This window comes from Chaetomium tenue (genome assembly GCF_020726465.1).
Source record: "Chaetomium tenue strain MPI-SDFR-AT-0079 chromosome Unknown F5144scaffold_1, whole genome shotgun sequence".
NCBI classification, from domain to species: Eukaryota; Fungi; Ascomycota; class Sordariomycetes; order Sordariales; family Chaetomiaceae; genus Chaetomium; species Chaetomium tenue.
The window spans coordinates 2,675,831-2,691,327 of record NW_027117329.1 but is presented as its reverse complement, the minus strand read 5'-3'; the positions used below and the strand labels follow the sequence as shown (position 1 = coordinate 2,691,327).

Sequence of the window (15,497 nt, the reverse complement as noted above, 5' to 3'; positions counted from 1 at the left end):
GTGTCACGGATTTACCCCGCCAACTCGAACTCGAAGAAGCCTAGGTAGGCCCCGCGGTCGCACCAAAATTTCATGTCAGCCTTCTGGACAGAAGAACCAGGGCGATGCTTCTTTTTGCTCTTGGACACAAGGGGAAGATATAAGTAGCCTCGACAGTGTAGATTTAGATTCTGTAATGGGGTGCGAGTGATTTCATTCCCATCAGCGCCCAGATCGCCTTCATGTTAGGTACCCCTGGCCCTCTGGCCACACAACCTCCAGCAATGCGTCTACTTTTGCCAAAACATCCTTCTGGTGCGATTACAGGTAGGTAGGTATCCATGCCGAGTCAAGCTTACGTGACCATCGTCTCAGTCCTTAAGTCATCATTGGGGCCGTGTGCCCCTCTCTACTCCTCGTCGCCAATCTATTTAAAAACATGGTTAGCTTCTTATTACTGGATTAAAACGTATCAGAACGTAGAATCACAAACCTTCGGCGCAAGGTAGAAACGCAGGTAACTGCTTCCCGCGAGGGTGTATTCAACCAACAAGGGGACCTCGTTGGACAGGCAAATCTTGACCTGGGTGGAGAGCGCCGAGGCCTTGCAGAAGTTGACGAGGTACTTGAGGGAGAAGGTGAGCGAGACGGGCTCGCTGAGCTCGATCTCGATCGACTCGTTCGGCTTGTCCACGCTGGAATGTTGCCGCAGGGTGACGGCTCCGTTGCCGATGTCGCCCTGGCACGAGAACTTGACGCCGTCCTTGCTCGCATCGATGGTGACTATGCGGGACCTGTCAGCAGCTGCCTCCTCCTTGGGATATCTTGGGCTCTCATACCGGATTCGGACATGGCCATCAAATCTGTGGTGATGCGCTTGAACTCGGAAGCCGGCATCGCAATGGTGGCCGCGTACTCGGTGTCCGGAATGCCCAGATGCTCCTGGTCAATGTCCATGAGCTTGAGGTCGTACTCGGAAATCCTGTCGGTCTCGGAGCTCTCGAACACAAGGTTGAGGACATCGGGCGCATCCTCCGCCTTGAGGGTGAGGATGTCCTCGTTCTGGGCCGCCCGCAGCACCTTGGTGAGGGAAGTGAGGTTGATCCCGAGCGCAATGTTGCGGTCGCAGCGGAATGGCGAGAACCCCTCGGCCTTGAGCATCATGGACACAAGCGCGACGTGGCTGTTGTCCATGGCCTGCAGAGCGATGCCGCTGTCATTGCAGTCGAAGTTGCAGTCTTGCACCAGGTCCTTGATCGCGTCGACAACCTGCAGATGACGTTTGTTAGAGCGCGCGAAACAGCAAAATCAAGCTTCGCCAATGCGAGATACGCATACCTTCTTCAGGATGCTCGCCTGTTCCAACCGTGCTTCCAACATGGCTGCGTTTGTCAGTTTCCGAATCTTGGCAGCGCAGCCCAACAAGTGTGGGCGGTGACGGAGGAGGAGCTCTCACTGAATGTATGTGGGGGGTATTATGGAAGAATTTGGGGTTGTAGGATTCTCGTTGGAGTTTTAACGGGCGGCGGTTGTCAAGAACGGGCGGTTTGCGGCGGTTTGGGTTTGCGGTCGTTGGGTTTGCGTGAAGTTCCAGGCGGGAGGAAAGATGGAACGGGCACGCGAACGCGCTTTAGCAGTTGAAAAGACGCGCCTGGGCGTTAGATTGATTACCCCTCCTGGTTAGCTCCGCCAGCTCCAGCTTGGCACCTGGCATGGGCCGGTTGGCTGCCTGTCGTGCCTGTTGACCCCTGAGCCGGGGATTCAGGGGCATATCACTTGCAAACAAATTTGGACGTGCTTGCTCGAACATCTCTGGCACAATCACTGTATTGTGACGTATGTCGCTAAAATCTAATTACAAGCCAATGCAGAATTAGCATATTGAAGATGCATGCACGCAGCAGTCCCACCCGTTGAACGCCAGTCCCAATGATCCAGTCAAGCAAGCTCCAGAGGCTATGATGCTGGATGCTGAAAGCCAACCCAATTGAAAAACAACCCGCCGTCTATACAAGCAAGCCACCGTGAGATAGGCGGACAGGGAAACATGATGCAAAATGACAAAAGAGAGTTAAGTGTTGGTTAGGTAGCTTGGTTGTCGTCACTGTCATAATGAGATGCGAGAAGGCGCCGGCATGGTCGCCCGCTTTGGCCGCAGGTTGATGACGGTCTCGAGCTCGCGGAGCATTCCGCGGGTCGCGTCAGCCCTTACCCTAGCAGCTTCTCTCCTGTCCCGCTCTTCCTTCATCTTGGCTATCCGCTCATCCCTGCTCAGGAGACTGCGCGTCCGGGTCGGTAGGGCGACCGCTTCGAATACTTCCACCGCGTCCAAATCCCCGTTTGGACTCCCAAAAGTCGAGCCCGGCGGTGATTCCCCGGTTAAAGCCTTGAATGCCTCGAGTGTTCCACCCTCCTCGACCGTGGTAAGCCCGCTTAACGAGGTCGCCGGAGAAAGTAGCGTACTGAGGGAGGATAGTCGTTTCTCGTTGCGGTCAATCCCTGAGGCAAGGGCGGCTTTCCCTTCTTCCCATGCCTGCGTAAGCATTTTGAGGTCCTGCCCGATGGACTCGTACTGCGCCATCAGATTGTTCCCCAACTCCGACACATCTTCTGCCTCGTTCAGCGTCCTCTCCGACTCCTCTCGTAGAAGCGCAAGCTTTGCTTGAAGACCTCGGATGCCCATCGACAACGAATTAAGTTTCATAAATTGAGACCGGCGCTTCTCTCGGTTGGGCGATAATGGCGATTTTGAGTCAGAAATAATGGGGAAAGCTAGGCGTTTAGGTTAGCACCAGTGGGCAGGCAAGAGGACAGGGACAAGGAGTGCTTCTTACTTTCTTCTTCACTGAGAATCTGGCGAACCCTCTCAAAGCCTTGAGATGTAGCTTGGTTGAGAGTCTTCAATCCCTCCACGGCCGTTGACCATCGCAAGAAGTCGGTATTATCGCCCGCTGCCTCAAAGGCGAGGAGGGAGCACAGCAAAATCTTACGAATAGTGTAGAAACGGGCGGCAGCAATCTTAAGGGACTGCAGAGACTCGGGATCGTCGAATTCCTTCTCCGAAAATCCCCGCATCGCGTCCGAGATGTCGAAGTCGCTGATGTCGTAGATATCGTGGTACTTCTCCAAATCTCCCTGCTCGGCGAACTCCTTGACCGCTGTACAAGCCTGCATGTGACTTTCGATCATTTCGGTGAACCGTCCCTTCAACGCCTTGCGCAGCCTGCTGCAGCGGCGTATTTGTGACCGATCCTCCATCCGGCTGATTGGAGGCAGGGGTGCGCTTCTGAAGATGTGTGAGCTATGTTCTGCAAGAGTCATAAAACGGGATAACTTACAACCTGTAGCCCCGAGACACGAGCTCGACCTCCTGGATTAATGATATCGCCGCACTAGACGCGCTGTCAAAGTCCTGAGACCTGGCGACGAAGGTGGTCACCTCGCCCAGCGCTTGATTTCTCAGATACCGAAGCCACTGTTGTCGGAGATAGGCTTGTGATACCACGGCAACCGCTACTAGAACCAGCGCCGTGAAGCTCACCCGCTTCTTGGTCAAGTGCGCATAGCCCCCGGAATACACCCATCTCGCTACCCAAGCAACAACAAGCGCGGCGGCCGCTGTCGCAAAAAGACCCGTAGATGTTACCACTACCGTTTGGGTGGCCTCTGGCGTGTCCTTTGACCGGCTGTGGTGGGCATGGTGCATTGCTATTGAATGCCCGCTCAGCAATTGGGACGCGACAATCGTGTACCGGAACTGCTCGATGAACTTGAGGTTGTCGGCGCGATCTATCCTTGAAACTACGGCTTTCTGTTACGCAAACAGAAGATGGTCAGCCCCAGACTACAGGGAATGACCCAATACACGAATACTGACCGAGTATGAATGGCGTAACGAGCTCAATCGGTTCATCGGTGGGATATTCAGTGGCAGGGGGTCCGGAAGGTTCGTCCGGAAGCGCTTCTTGACCATCGGCAGCCCTACCGGGGCAAACGATGGACTGGACGGCGGCGACTCATCGTGATTATCCGAGACGGACGGCGAGCCCCAGGCCTGCAGTTCTTCGCCCTCGTCTACCACCAGGAAAGCGGTTAGTGACCAAAATGATGACATTTTCGAAAACGGTTGCGATGCGCGCGAGACACGAAAGGAACGGCGGGCTAACCCTTCAGATAATCGGCAAGCGGCGTACGGTCTTGTATGACGGTCTCCATGAACAATGAACAATGCTGCTGATGCTGCTAGGTGGTCACGCGGCTACGGCACCAGTCCCCCATCTGCCCGCCTCGTGCGCACCAGAGACCGTCGTTCCGCGACCGTCCCTGTGACGGCGTTTAACAAGAGTTCGGTACGCGAGACAAGAGACCCCGGTTTGGCGCAGGCGAGACCTCGGGCGGCGGGGACGAGTGGGTGGGAAACGAGACACGGTGTGTATGTGCTAGCGTTGAAGGTGGCCGTTGTAATAGCCGCCGTGCATGTTTCTGTTTCGAGGTTGAGATGTGCGCGGCCGGACGAGGATGGAAATGGGACGATGGAGACTGGGCGTTCCGTGCTAGATTAGATAGTTTTGGTCAATTCGACTCCTGGAAGTAAGGCGAATCCACTGTAAATGACACCGCAACGCTGCGGAAAGAGGTCGCTTAGCGTTTATTAAATGTTTGAAGCTCTTGGCCCGAGAAATCGAGGATGAACCCCTGTCGCGCGACCCTCGTCATTAAACATTTGGGGGTGTCCTGCCCGTTACGGTACAAACAACGTACGAACCTGGAACAAGTTTGACGTTCCAACGCCTTTTGCTTCTCTCACTCCCATTGACGCCATGATCGCAATGCCATTTGTGGCACCGAGTGTCAGTTTGCAAACATTCGGTTTTAAAGAGGGTCATATTGTCTCTTGTACCACGGGATTTTGAAAAGTACCCGTCATTCTTCAGGTGAATTGTGAACCCCTGAGACAGGTAATTGCGCTCGCATTAATCTGCAAGGATCGCAATGTATTCCAATCTCGGGGTAACTTGGTAACGATATCCCGAATCTTGAGTACGAATACACTGTAATACCGTATCGATGGTCATGGCGTCCCCCACATGAGTTCCAAGCCATGTGGCTTGTCGATCACCCCAGCAAGTGGAGCCGTTGCATCGCATCGCGGCTCCAGTGGCCGAGCTTTGGAACAACTACAACTTCCAGATTGCTAAACGATACCGCGATACCCCTCGACACAGTTCCCGAATCCGAAAGATACCCAATTGCACCGTACGCAGACGGCACCTTGTCTAGAAACTAAGCAACCCGGAAGTGATACAACTCGGGGCACACCAAGCAACACAACAATAACCACGACCTCTCTCCGTCACCGCAACCCACCTACCACAGCCATGCCTTCCGAACAAGAACTCCAAATCCAAATATCTCCTATCGTGCAAGAGTCTCTCGTGCACAACTCACGGGTTAGTTCCTCCCTCCCGCCCCCAGCCCGGCCACCTGGTCGGTCGGCCTCTTCCTCCCCAACCCGCAGGAAAAACAAATCTGCAACCGCGACCACCAAACCCGACCCATTCCTCCACCGCCTACCCACCCCCAACCAAGACCTCAACCCCACCCCCCACAAACTACGAACGAACGAACGAACCCCTCACTGACCACACACCCCCTTCTTGCTACCAGACACTCTACAACCTCCAATCCATCACAGCCTCCCTCTTCGGCGTGTCGGCGGGCATCCTGGGGCTGGAGTCGTACGCGGGCTTTGTCTTCTACGTGGCGCTGTCGCTGCTGACATCGGTGCTGTTCTACGTGCTGCGCGTGGCGCCGACGTCGCTGGCCTCAGGCAAGTCGCCCCTCGACACGAGCCGCTACTTCCGCGGCGCCTACGACTTCTGGGCGGGCGGGTTGATGAATGGGTTTGCGGGGTTCGTGCTGACGTGGACGCTGTTTTATGGGTTGGTGACGGCTTGATTTGGATGGGGAGGGGGGGATGAGGAAGGAGTCGTGAGTTGTTGTAAGAGAAGGTTGTTGGAGGGCGTCATGGCGTTGGGTTTCGGGGGGTCTGAATTACGACCATTGATGGCATTGTAATGAAGAGGGGGGACGGGCCGGACATTGGAAATAGAAGTTCGGACTAAAGATGGAACTCTTGCTGCTAATAGAGGGTGTAACATTATTGTTCTCTCGGCTAGCTCTTCGCAACATGTCCATTGTTGCCCCCCTCGCTTGGCCTACGATGAGGCAACTGCGCCGCCGAAAATACCAGCAGCCCTGACATTGAAAGGTGGCCAAAAACAAAAGCTCACTAGCCCACCCCTTTCAACTAAAACGAGGGAGCCGTCTACGAAACCCTTGGGCTTACTTCGTGTTGGGGACGTACCCCCTGTGTTTTTTGTTACCTCTGGGCGGCTCAAACTGGCGAGCTCCTGGAGAGAGATACCAGGAGTTTTCGCCCCAGGGCTTTTGCCACCCCCATTGACTATGGAACCGTTCTGGGGGTGACCGGTGATATCGAGCACGTCGGAACTTGTATATCAAAGGCTCGCAAAACAATTGAATTCTAGGAGAGGGAAAAGAGTAACACTAACAAACACACAGAAAAGCAACAGCAACCACAGCACCCGTTTTACTCCACAATCTCAACAACCTTCCCAACAAACCCCTCCAACCCAGACCTGTCCTGTCTCCCGCCCTCCAGCACCAAGATCCGCGAACCCAGCTCAATCCATTCCCTCGTAGACAACAACTCCAACTGCACCTCAACACCCCCATCCACCGCCGCCGCCGCCGCGTCCAGCGCCAGGGCACTCTCCACCTCCATATCCTCCGCAAGCCCAAACAACCCATCCTCAATCTCATCCTTCGCCGCCTTCCCACCACCACCACCATTCCGCGACTCCACCCTCGACACGCGCACCACCCGCGCAGCAGACCGCACACTCGCCACATAGACATTAACCAAGGCGCCCACCGACAGCGCACCCACCCCGCCATTCTCCGCATCAAACAGCGCCGTCAGCCCACTAACCGCCTGCAGCGACAAGCCAGACGCGACCATGTGCTGACTAGGCACGGCGAGCACCATGCCCTTACGCAGCCTCGGCGTTTTGGCGGCGGCGCCGCCGCTGCCAGCGTCCTCGTGGCTGGTCGGTGACGTGGTGGTGGTGGTGGTCTGCGCCGACGGCGGGTGGTGGTGGTCAAAGACCATGCCGATGGAGCCGACCTGCCCCGCGGCGAGGGTCTGCACGGGCAGGCGCAGGTTGCGGATGCTGACGATGGTGGCGGTGTGCCACTCGCCGCTGGTGGCCGAGGCGGAGACGGCGTTGCGGGAGGCGGTGCGGCTGAGGTCGCCGGAGGAGGGGTGAGACGGGGAGAGATGCGAGGGGGAGAGGCCGTAGCTGTGCGGGAGGGCGATGCCGCGCTCTTCGGGGGTGGCGCCGTGCGAGTCGTCGTCGTCCGGCGGGAAGGGGCCGACCACGATCTTGTCGCCGATGGAGAGGCTGCCGAAGCGGAGGTATCCGGCCACGACGGTGCCGAGGTCGGTTTGTTGGTTTGCGTCGCTGGTCGCGAGGGTGTAGGACGCGGGGAGGCTGAACTTGTCTTCGATGTGGAATAGGCAAGCCGGCTGCTCGGGGTTCAGGGCGGCACCGATGTAATCGAACGAGGTCGGTGTTTGAGGCCGCGGTAAGCCCTGAAGTAGAGCATGCAGTGCACCGACTCCCCGCCCATCGACGGCGCTGGTCAGAAGTATGGGGACAATGGAAGATGGGTCGTTCCTCGCCTTCATACTGTCCAGCGCGTCCTTGACGGCTGCTTTGTCGAGCTCGGCCACGCGGGTTGGCTCAGAGTCGCCTGCTGAACCCCCTTTAACCATCTTAGGTACACGGCCAACCCGCTTCAGACTCGAGAGAATTTTGCTAAGGGTTGTAGATAGGCTGGACTTATTGGCTAGGTCCAGCTTGGTGATGACAACGACCAGGGGAAGGTCAAGCCGTAAACAAAGATCTAGATGGGCGGACGCGAGATCAACACCCGCGCCGGTAGGTCCTAACACGTCCAGAGGACTGGATGTGGCCCCCGCGGCTGAAGTAAGTTCAGCGCTGTCGGCCGCGATGCAGAGGAGAGTCCAGTGGGGTGCCCAGCCGACAATGCCTCGGAGAATGGTCCGTCGGTAACGCGGGTGGCCTGCGGAATCGAGCAGGTAAAGCAGCCGCCCATCCCTAGTGAAGTCATGGATATCGATCCAGGACTCGACTCCACTGTGAGCATAGTTGATGATGTCGTCATGGTTGTAGCCCACGAGTTCCTGCGTGACGGAGGACGTTATGCCAGACGCCACTTCATGGAGATGTTTGAGGAGACCAAGCCGACCTTTCCCGCGGCCGTTATCCAGAGTTCCACTCGAGAGAGTCCCCAAAAGAGTAGACTTCCCCGATGTCGTCGGCCCTGTAAGCGTAACACGCAATTGATCTGTGGTGAGTGGCCCTTGTTTTGGGTCTGGTAAGGCCTCGGCCTGCCGCGCCGCACCCGGCGATCTCGCGGAGGGCGACTGGGCGTCATCTCTGGGCCGCAGATCTGGCGTGACTAAAGCTTCGGCAACCCACAACTTCGCCTGGTGCGGCACGCCCTCGGATTCCGAGCCTGCAGAACTTTCGGTGCCGCTTGGCTCAACCCACTCGCATTCTCCGACGACCAACATCCGGAGCACGTCCACATTGCAACCCAAACTGGCGGCCATGATACGGAGGGTGGTGAGACTCTCGTGCATCTCATTGTCCGTCAACCCCGCGAGGGTTCCATCGTCCGCCACCCCGATCTCGTACAGCGCTCCTCTCGATGCCTCTAGCCCCGGCAGAACCTTGCCCACTTTGATTGGAGCATCGAGGGCGCTTTCATCGGGCAGCTGGGGGATGACAAGCCCCGGAGAAGCAGCACCAGCGTGGTAGGGGCACGATTGCTGCAGCCTCCACAGAAGCTGGGTGGTGAGGTGTTCAAGGCGGTCCTGGCGTGTTTGGTTCGAAGTGACGGAGGGTCCCGGGCTGACCGGGGCCGGCTTCAACGCCCTGGAATCGGGGTTTGGCCGTGACTGGGTGGACCCGCAGATCCGAGTCGCCGTACTAACTCGCTCATACTTTCTCCGTGGCTTCAACAGCAAGTGAAGCTTGTACTCGGTCGGGCCATCCTGCGGCTCAGGCTCGAGCTTCGTAACTCCGTAGTCGGAAAGCAGCCCGAAGCCAACAGGTCCCTTCCGCTCCGGCAACGAACCTGGGGTCGGAGAGTTGCCAGCTTCTCCCGACCGCAACCACGGAGAAGCAACCCGGGGCGGGTCGGGGTCGAAGGTAAAGACCGACATCGAATACTCTCTAGGATGAGGGGTTGGTCAAAAAGTTTGTTGGTTCGCTTGGCCGGTAATGGGGCTGGGAAGACACGAGCGCTGATGCTGGATGGGTTGATACGCCAAGTCAATGGGATAATAGAAGTATAGATATTGCACGGTCGGTCATTTCAAGGGATAATCGATGCTGTATTCGTGGTATCATCTTGGGGAGAGTTTCAAGAGCAATCAAGCTCAAAAAGAGGCGAAGGGCGAAAACCCAAAGAGAACAAAACGTCCAAATGCTGTAGTTACAGGAACCAGCGCGCTGAATCAGTTGAAAGAAGCCATTCTGAGTGAATGTCTTGTCAAATCTAGGAGAGGCCGTTGGTGAAGGGGAAAAAACACCGATGACTCCCAAATTGTGCATGAAGAGAAACCATAAAGGCGGGTTATCCTATCAACTAGAAGACTGGCCTGTTCGCCTGAGCGGCCTCTGACGCATTCAGCAGGGGCACCCGATTGGGTGTTTGTTAAACATCAGATGACCTGGTACCTCTACTATCTGCTGCCTCCACTACCAGATTGCAGGTCGCAGTTTAACGTCAATCTAGCATCAACACAACGAAGAAAGAAAATACCGACAATTGACGGCAGCATTCCCAGCCTATTTTGCAGCAAAGAAGGGAGGCAAGCACAAAATCTATTAAGAACATTGCACACCGCATCTCCATCAAGAAAGGGCGGGAGATCATTCAGCCAACGATGCAAGTCGCATCCTGAATCCACGCCAAAACAGCCAAGATGGCGGTGTATCCGCCTGGGGATCATTCCCCACCCCCGCCGAAGGACGAATGGCAACTCGAATCCCGAGCCGACACGAACAAGACTCTCGAACAAGAATCGGAGGCGTTGGCAGCGCAAGAGAAAGGGGAAGAGAAGCGAAGATGGTCAAGATGGCCGAGATGGCACTGCTGGGGTTTTGCGAAGAAGGCACCGCAGGAAGCGGACAAGACGAAAAATGCAAGTTAGCTGTCTGCCACATTGACAATTCTTGGACCTGAGATGGTTCCTGGTGCAAGACACCGTCGGGTTGGGAACGCAGCGGCGAATGGGCGGTGCGTCGTCACTGCGCCTGTCTGCGCCCAGGCCTGCGGCGAGGAGCTGGGGCCAAGGGTCGTCAGCATTGCGAAGCAGGGGTGGGCCGCGCTGCTAGGAGCGTTCCATTTTTACCCGATGGGTCAGAATCTGGAACGGACCCAAGACACTGGCCGTCAGGATGCAGCTGTCCGGCGTCCACCGCCCAAGTCCCACCCAACCCCACCGGTCTTTTCGCATTCAAGATACTCCTGGCCCCTGAACTTTCAACACTCTTCTTCTTTTCGTCCCGTTCCAAGGGTTGCTTGCACGTTCTGTTTGTTCTCTTGTTCTAACTATTTCTAGTCGTCTCCAAAGAACCGCGGGTTTCGTTCCACCATGGGGAGATTCGGATCTTTGTTTAAGAAGTCGGAGAAGGAGAAGCCGGAGTCGAACCCTTACGCTCAGCAGCCTGCTGCCCAATCTCCAGCCCAGTCCTCCCCTCCTCCGCAATACGATCAGTACACCCAGTACAACAACTCTCAATACAATGACAACCAGTCTATCTCGCAGCACCCTCAAGGCCAACCGTCCGGTTTGCCGACCGGTCCCCGCCCCGGTGGTCTTCCGAGCAGAGTAGCCCCTGGGCCAGGCTTTGGAAACGACAAGCCCCCCCCACCACAATACTCGCCCCAGCCTTCCCAGTATTCTGCCTATAGCCCCTCGCTTGGCTCCGCAGCCGGAACCCCCGTCCTCCCCTCCAACACTTCTAGCCCGTCGATGGGTACCGGATTCCCGAGGGAGAAATATGGTGCTTCGGACGGCATTGGGAAAAATCGGTTCGAACCTGCGCCATCACCGTATGGCAACTCTGCTGGCCCCTCTTCACAACAGCAGGGAGGTTACGGAAATTTGGGAGGCACAGGGAGCGGGGGGCTGTTCGACAACTATAATGGCCCCTCCAAGCAGACTGCTGGGTCCGTGCCGGGGCAGGCAGGCGCGTCCTACGATCCCTCCACGCAGTATGGTGAAGCGCGGGAGATGACCGCGGAAGAAAGGGAACAAGCTGAAGTGGACGATCTGAAATCCCAGATCTTGGCAGAGCAGGAGGCGACAAACCAATCTGGGCGACGCGCCTTAGCCAGGGCGTTCCAGGCCAATGAACAGATGGAGGCCATATCCGAACACCTTCGTCGGAACACAGAGGCGTTTAACGAGATTGAAAGGAACACAAACAGGACAAGTAATTTCCTTAGGCTTGAACCGTTGTTGTTGACCGGTTGCTGACGCGACGCTGCAGAGGCCCAAGCGGATATTAGCGGTGTAAACATAGACAGCTTGAATGCGGCCAATACGTCAATGTTCAACTTTGTCGCCAACAGCAAAACGAGAACTGCGATGCGGGAAGATAAAAAGATGAACATTGAACGGCAAAACGAAGCGCAGCTTGACCAGGTGAGGCAAGAGGAGCAAGACCTTGCCCGAAAGTGGCAGGCCAGAGAACAACAGCTCGAGGCTGCCAGGCCCAAGGTGCTTCTTGGTGCTACCAGCAAAACGGAGTCCTCCAAATGGGAGTTCGAAGATGACACTGGCGAGCAGAGGGGAAAGAATGAGGAGCATGATGAGATCGTGGACCAACTCACGGAGGCGAGCAGACAGTTGCGCAAGGGGGCAGAGTTTCACAAGTTCATGCTTGAACAACAAAATGCCCAGCTTGACCGCATAACAAACAAGGTAAGCGGCCACCATCCATTTCACCAGACCTAGGTACAGCACGTTACTGACACAGATTCTAGGTCGAGACTGCTGGCGACGCTGTGACAAAGCAGCGGGTTCGTCTTGACACCAGGTACAAATGATGATGCTTTGAACAGGGGCTTCTTGTGATGAAATGGCACCTTGCCATTGTTGGAATGAGATTTCTCGAGGGTTTTCCGTGGCGTCCATCCGCTCCGTTCACGAGCATTATACTGTTACTAGGGGTTAATATTACAAAGCATTGTGCTGTCGTTCAATCTTTGGGCCTTATGAGAACACTCTCCTCCTTAGGGTAGCATGCAAGTGGTGTCAGGTCAAGTTGTATCTATTCGTATTTAGCGTGGCTTTGGAAGGGTTTCAGGGGTCCCTCGCACCCAATCCCGCTCCCAAAACAGTCCCCGAGGTGCGGAGGCTCCACAATTAAATTCTTCCATCTTTGCATTAGAGGTACATACATACAACCTTACATTCACTCTTTCTCTCAACAACCAACTTGGCATTGAAGTCTTCTCATACACCACCAACATTGAGGGCTGATATGCCGAGAAAAAGGAAAGGCGACGGCAATGCCGACGTTATCAAGATCGGAAATAAAGTAATATCCCTTGACGGGTACCTGTCTAAGAAACCGAAGATCGAATCCGACTCATTGGCACCAAATTCGGAAACTGACTCCTCGACGCCACTGCTGCCACCATCTCTCGCACCAGCTTCGAATGTTGAAGGAACAAGTTCTCTAAAGGTCACCCCTTCCAGGCCGCCTGCAGGTGATCCCCAATACTTTGATACCCGACAAGCTTTACCGCTATGGTCCCGGCAGGAAGAGATTTGCCGCATTTTGCGGCAAAAGGATGTTCTAGTCCTCGTGGGTGAGACGGGCTCGGGCAAAAGTACTCAAGTACCGCAGTTCCTATACCAGGAGAAATGGTGTCAAAGGAGGAAAGTGAAGGTCCAGACCGGCGAACGAGTGCAGGAGGTCAACGTGGGAGGCATGATTGCGATCACACAACCGAGGCGAGTTGCCGCGACGACTCTTGCCCACCGTGTCTCCCGAGAAGCAGGCACGCCGCTCAATGGGCAAAATGCGGGCGGGGAGAGCAAGGGGCCCGCCTCGAAAGGCCTTGTGGGCTACTCTGTTCGCTTCGACCACCACGTTCCGCCTGGGACCAGGATCAAATATCTAACCGAAGGTATGCTGCTTCAAGAGCTGCTTCGCGACCCCCACCTGAGGCAATACAGCGCGATCCTAGTCGATGAGATCCATGAGCGGAGTGTGGATGTCGACCTGCTGTCCGGATTTCTCAAGCAAATCATCTCCGGAGACAAGGCTGGCCGTGGCGGGATCCCGCTCAAAGTTGTCATCATGAGCGCCACGGCCAATGTTGAGAAGATCACCAACTTTTTCTCCGGTACAGAACCCGAAAACTCAAATGCACCTTCCCATCCAGTGGCTGGGCCAAAGAATTCGGTTGAGTATCTCCAAATCGAAGGACGACAATTCCCAGTTGATATCGTTCATACGCCGAAAGCCGTCCCGGATATTCAGGAAGCGCTGCTGAAGGCCATTTTCAAGCTACACACCGAAGAAGCCCTATCAGATAAACACGGCAAAAAAGACATACTGGCATTCCTCACCGGCCAAGAGGAAATCGAGTCCGCCCAGAGACTGATCGAGGAATACGCCTTGACACTGGGGCCGAAACTACCGAAAATCAAAGTTTTCCCGCTGTTTGGCCAACTCTCGATGGAGGCACAGCACGAGGCTTTCCAGCCCATCAAAGGCGGACATACAAGGAAAATTGTCCTTGCTACCAACATCGCAGAAACGTCCGTCACCGTACCTGGCGTACGATACGTAATCGATTGCGGGAAGTCAAAGGTGAAGCAGTTCCGGCCGAGGCTGGGTATGGAGTCGCTGCTCGCGAAGCCCATTTCGAAATCCTCCGCCATCCAGAGGACTGGTCGAGCAGGGCGTGAAGGCCCGGGCAAATGCTTCAGGCTTTATACCGAGCAGACCTACGAAACGCTCTACAAAACTGACCTTCCCGAGATTCTACGGACCGACATCCTCAGCGCTATTCTCACGATGAAAGCGAGAGGAATCGATGATGTTTTGGCCTTCCCTCTGATGGACAGACCTGGGATTGAGTCTGTCGAGAAAGCCCTCTTACATCTGCACATTCTCGGTGCGCTCGCAGATGACGGCTCCATAACGGAAGTAGGGCGCAAGATGGTGTCGTTTCCCGTCTCGCCGCCTTACGCCCGGGTTATATTGGCAGCAGCGTCACCGAAGTACGACTGTTTGCTTGAGGCGATTGATATCATCTCGTGTATCACGTCCGGTGAGGACATCTTCCTTCAACTCCGGACGGAGGAGGCAAAGGAAGAAGTTGAGGAGTACCGGAAGGAGCTTTTCCGCCGCGAGGGTGATCTCCTTACCTACCTGACGACGATGCAGCTCTACTCAGCCGAGAACACCGACCGAATCAAATGGTGCAAGGACCGCAAGCTCAACCTCAGAAACATGAAACAGGCCCTGAACATCCGGAAGCAACTTCGCGGCCTGTGTGTACGGCAAGGCATGATGGAGCAACCGCCTCCGGATCCGCAACCGTTCACTCCACTATCGCCTGAGTTGGCGGCGGCGATTCTAAAGTGTTTCCTGACGGGGTTCTCTATCAAGACGGCGATCCTAGCGCCGGATAATAGCTATGTCACGGCACATGGAAAACACGTCGTGGCAATACACCCATCCAGTGTTATTCATGGACAAAAAAGGGAAGCCATCATGTTCTTGGAGCATGTGTACACACAGAAGAACTATGCAAAGAAGGTCAGCGTCATCCAGGCCGTGTGGATAGCCGAAGCTCTCGAAGGGTAGATGAACCGGGAAAGGACTCATCCTGGAGTGAATCTTAATAATTTTGTTTCCTTACTTGTCTCTCCTGCTCAAATTCATATTGTAAAAAGCACATGGTGACTCGGAAATCCTAAACACGACTCATTGAACCGAACGGAAAACATGTGAAAGGGGAGTGATATTTGATTGAATCCGCACTGTGTGGACCCCGAATGGTGAACTCCTGAATGGTCTCTGAGCTCGAGATAATCTCAACATCCAACACAACATCGTCGATGACCGTCTTAGTCTTTTCCCGTCAACATATTGCCACTAGCCTAGGAACCAGCACCGCCGTCTACCCACTAGAAGGAAAAAAATAACGCACATCCTTGGGCAATAACATAAAGAAACTCAGAAAACAGCGAAAGAAAAAAGAGCAACAGAAAAAAACGATCCAACCTACCTATTCTCTCACAATGAGACCCTCCCTCCGCTTTTTGGCATCAGCAATGCCCTCGGCAAATAGCATGTCACCCGGCC

At 55.3% G+C, this 15,497-nt stretch overlaps 5 protein-coding genes across 5 annotated transcripts; 2 read left to right on the top strand and 3 right to left on the bottom strand.

The window, feature by feature from the left end:
• Position 1: 1 nt before the first annotated feature.
• F5144DRAFT_555311 (proliferating cell nuclear antigen, N-terminal domain-containing protein) lies at positions 2-1,655 on the bottom strand. The gene is made up of 5 exons (XM_066787897.1): positions 1,436-1,655; positions 1,318-1,361; positions 819-1,248; positions 473-762; positions 2-406 (listed from the first exon to the last, which is right to left on the bottom strand). The coding sequence occupies exons 2-5, from the start codon at positions 1,357-1,359 to the stop codon at positions 389-391; spliced, it is 780 nt and encodes a 259-aa protein (XP_066648415.1). The 5' UTR covers positions 1,360-1,361; positions 1,436-1,655; the 3' UTR covers positions 2-388.
• A 131-nt stretch (positions 1,656-1,786) lies between these two features.
• F5144DRAFT_34911 (Mysoin-binding motif of peroxisomes-domain-containing protein) lies at positions 1,787-4,335 on the bottom strand. The gene is made up of 5 exons (XM_066784280.1): positions 4,146-4,335; positions 3,857-4,053; positions 3,318-3,790; positions 2,814-3,265; positions 1,787-2,751 (listed from the first exon to the last, which is right to left on the bottom strand). The coding sequence occupies exons 1-5, from the start codon at positions 4,192-4,194 to the stop codon at positions 2,087-2,089; spliced, it is 1,836 nt and encodes a 611-aa protein (XP_066648414.1). The 5' UTR covers positions 4,195-4,335; the 3' UTR covers positions 1,787-2,086.
• A 907-nt stretch (positions 4,336-5,242) lies between these two features.
• Positions 5,243-6,300, top strand: F5144DRAFT_34895 (Rab5-interacting protein-domain-containing protein). Its single transcript, XM_066784279.1, has 2 exons — positions 5,243-5,429; positions 5,647-6,300. Exons 1-2 carry the CDS (start codon positions 5,358-5,360, stop codon positions 5,935-5,937), a joined length of 363 nt encoding a protein of 120 aa, XP_066648413.1. The 5' UTR covers positions 5,243-5,357; the 3' UTR covers positions 5,938-6,300.
• A 207-nt stretch (positions 6,301-6,507) lies between these two features.
• On the bottom strand, positions 6,508-9,703 carry F5144DRAFT_555307 (uncharacterized protein). The gene has a single exon (XM_066787896.1). The coding sequence runs from the start codon at positions 9,317-9,319 to the stop codon at positions 6,593-6,595; it is 2,727 nt and encodes a 908-aa protein (XP_066648412.1). The 5' UTR covers positions 9,320-9,703; the 3' UTR covers positions 6,508-6,592.
• Positions 9,704-15,125, top strand: F5144DRAFT_617095 (P-loop containing nucleoside triphosphate hydrolase protein). Its single transcript, XM_066791867.1, has 6 exons — positions 9,704-10,307; positions 10,497-10,606; positions 10,724-11,600; positions 11,658-12,091; positions 12,154-12,189; positions 12,741-15,125. The coding sequence occupies exons 1-6, from the start codon at positions 10,085-10,087 to the stop codon at positions 14,994-14,996; spliced, it is 3,936 nt and encodes a 1,311-aa protein (XP_066648411.1). The 5' UTR covers positions 9,704-10,084; the 3' UTR covers positions 14,997-15,125.
• Positions 15,126-15,497: the final 372 nt, after the last annotated feature.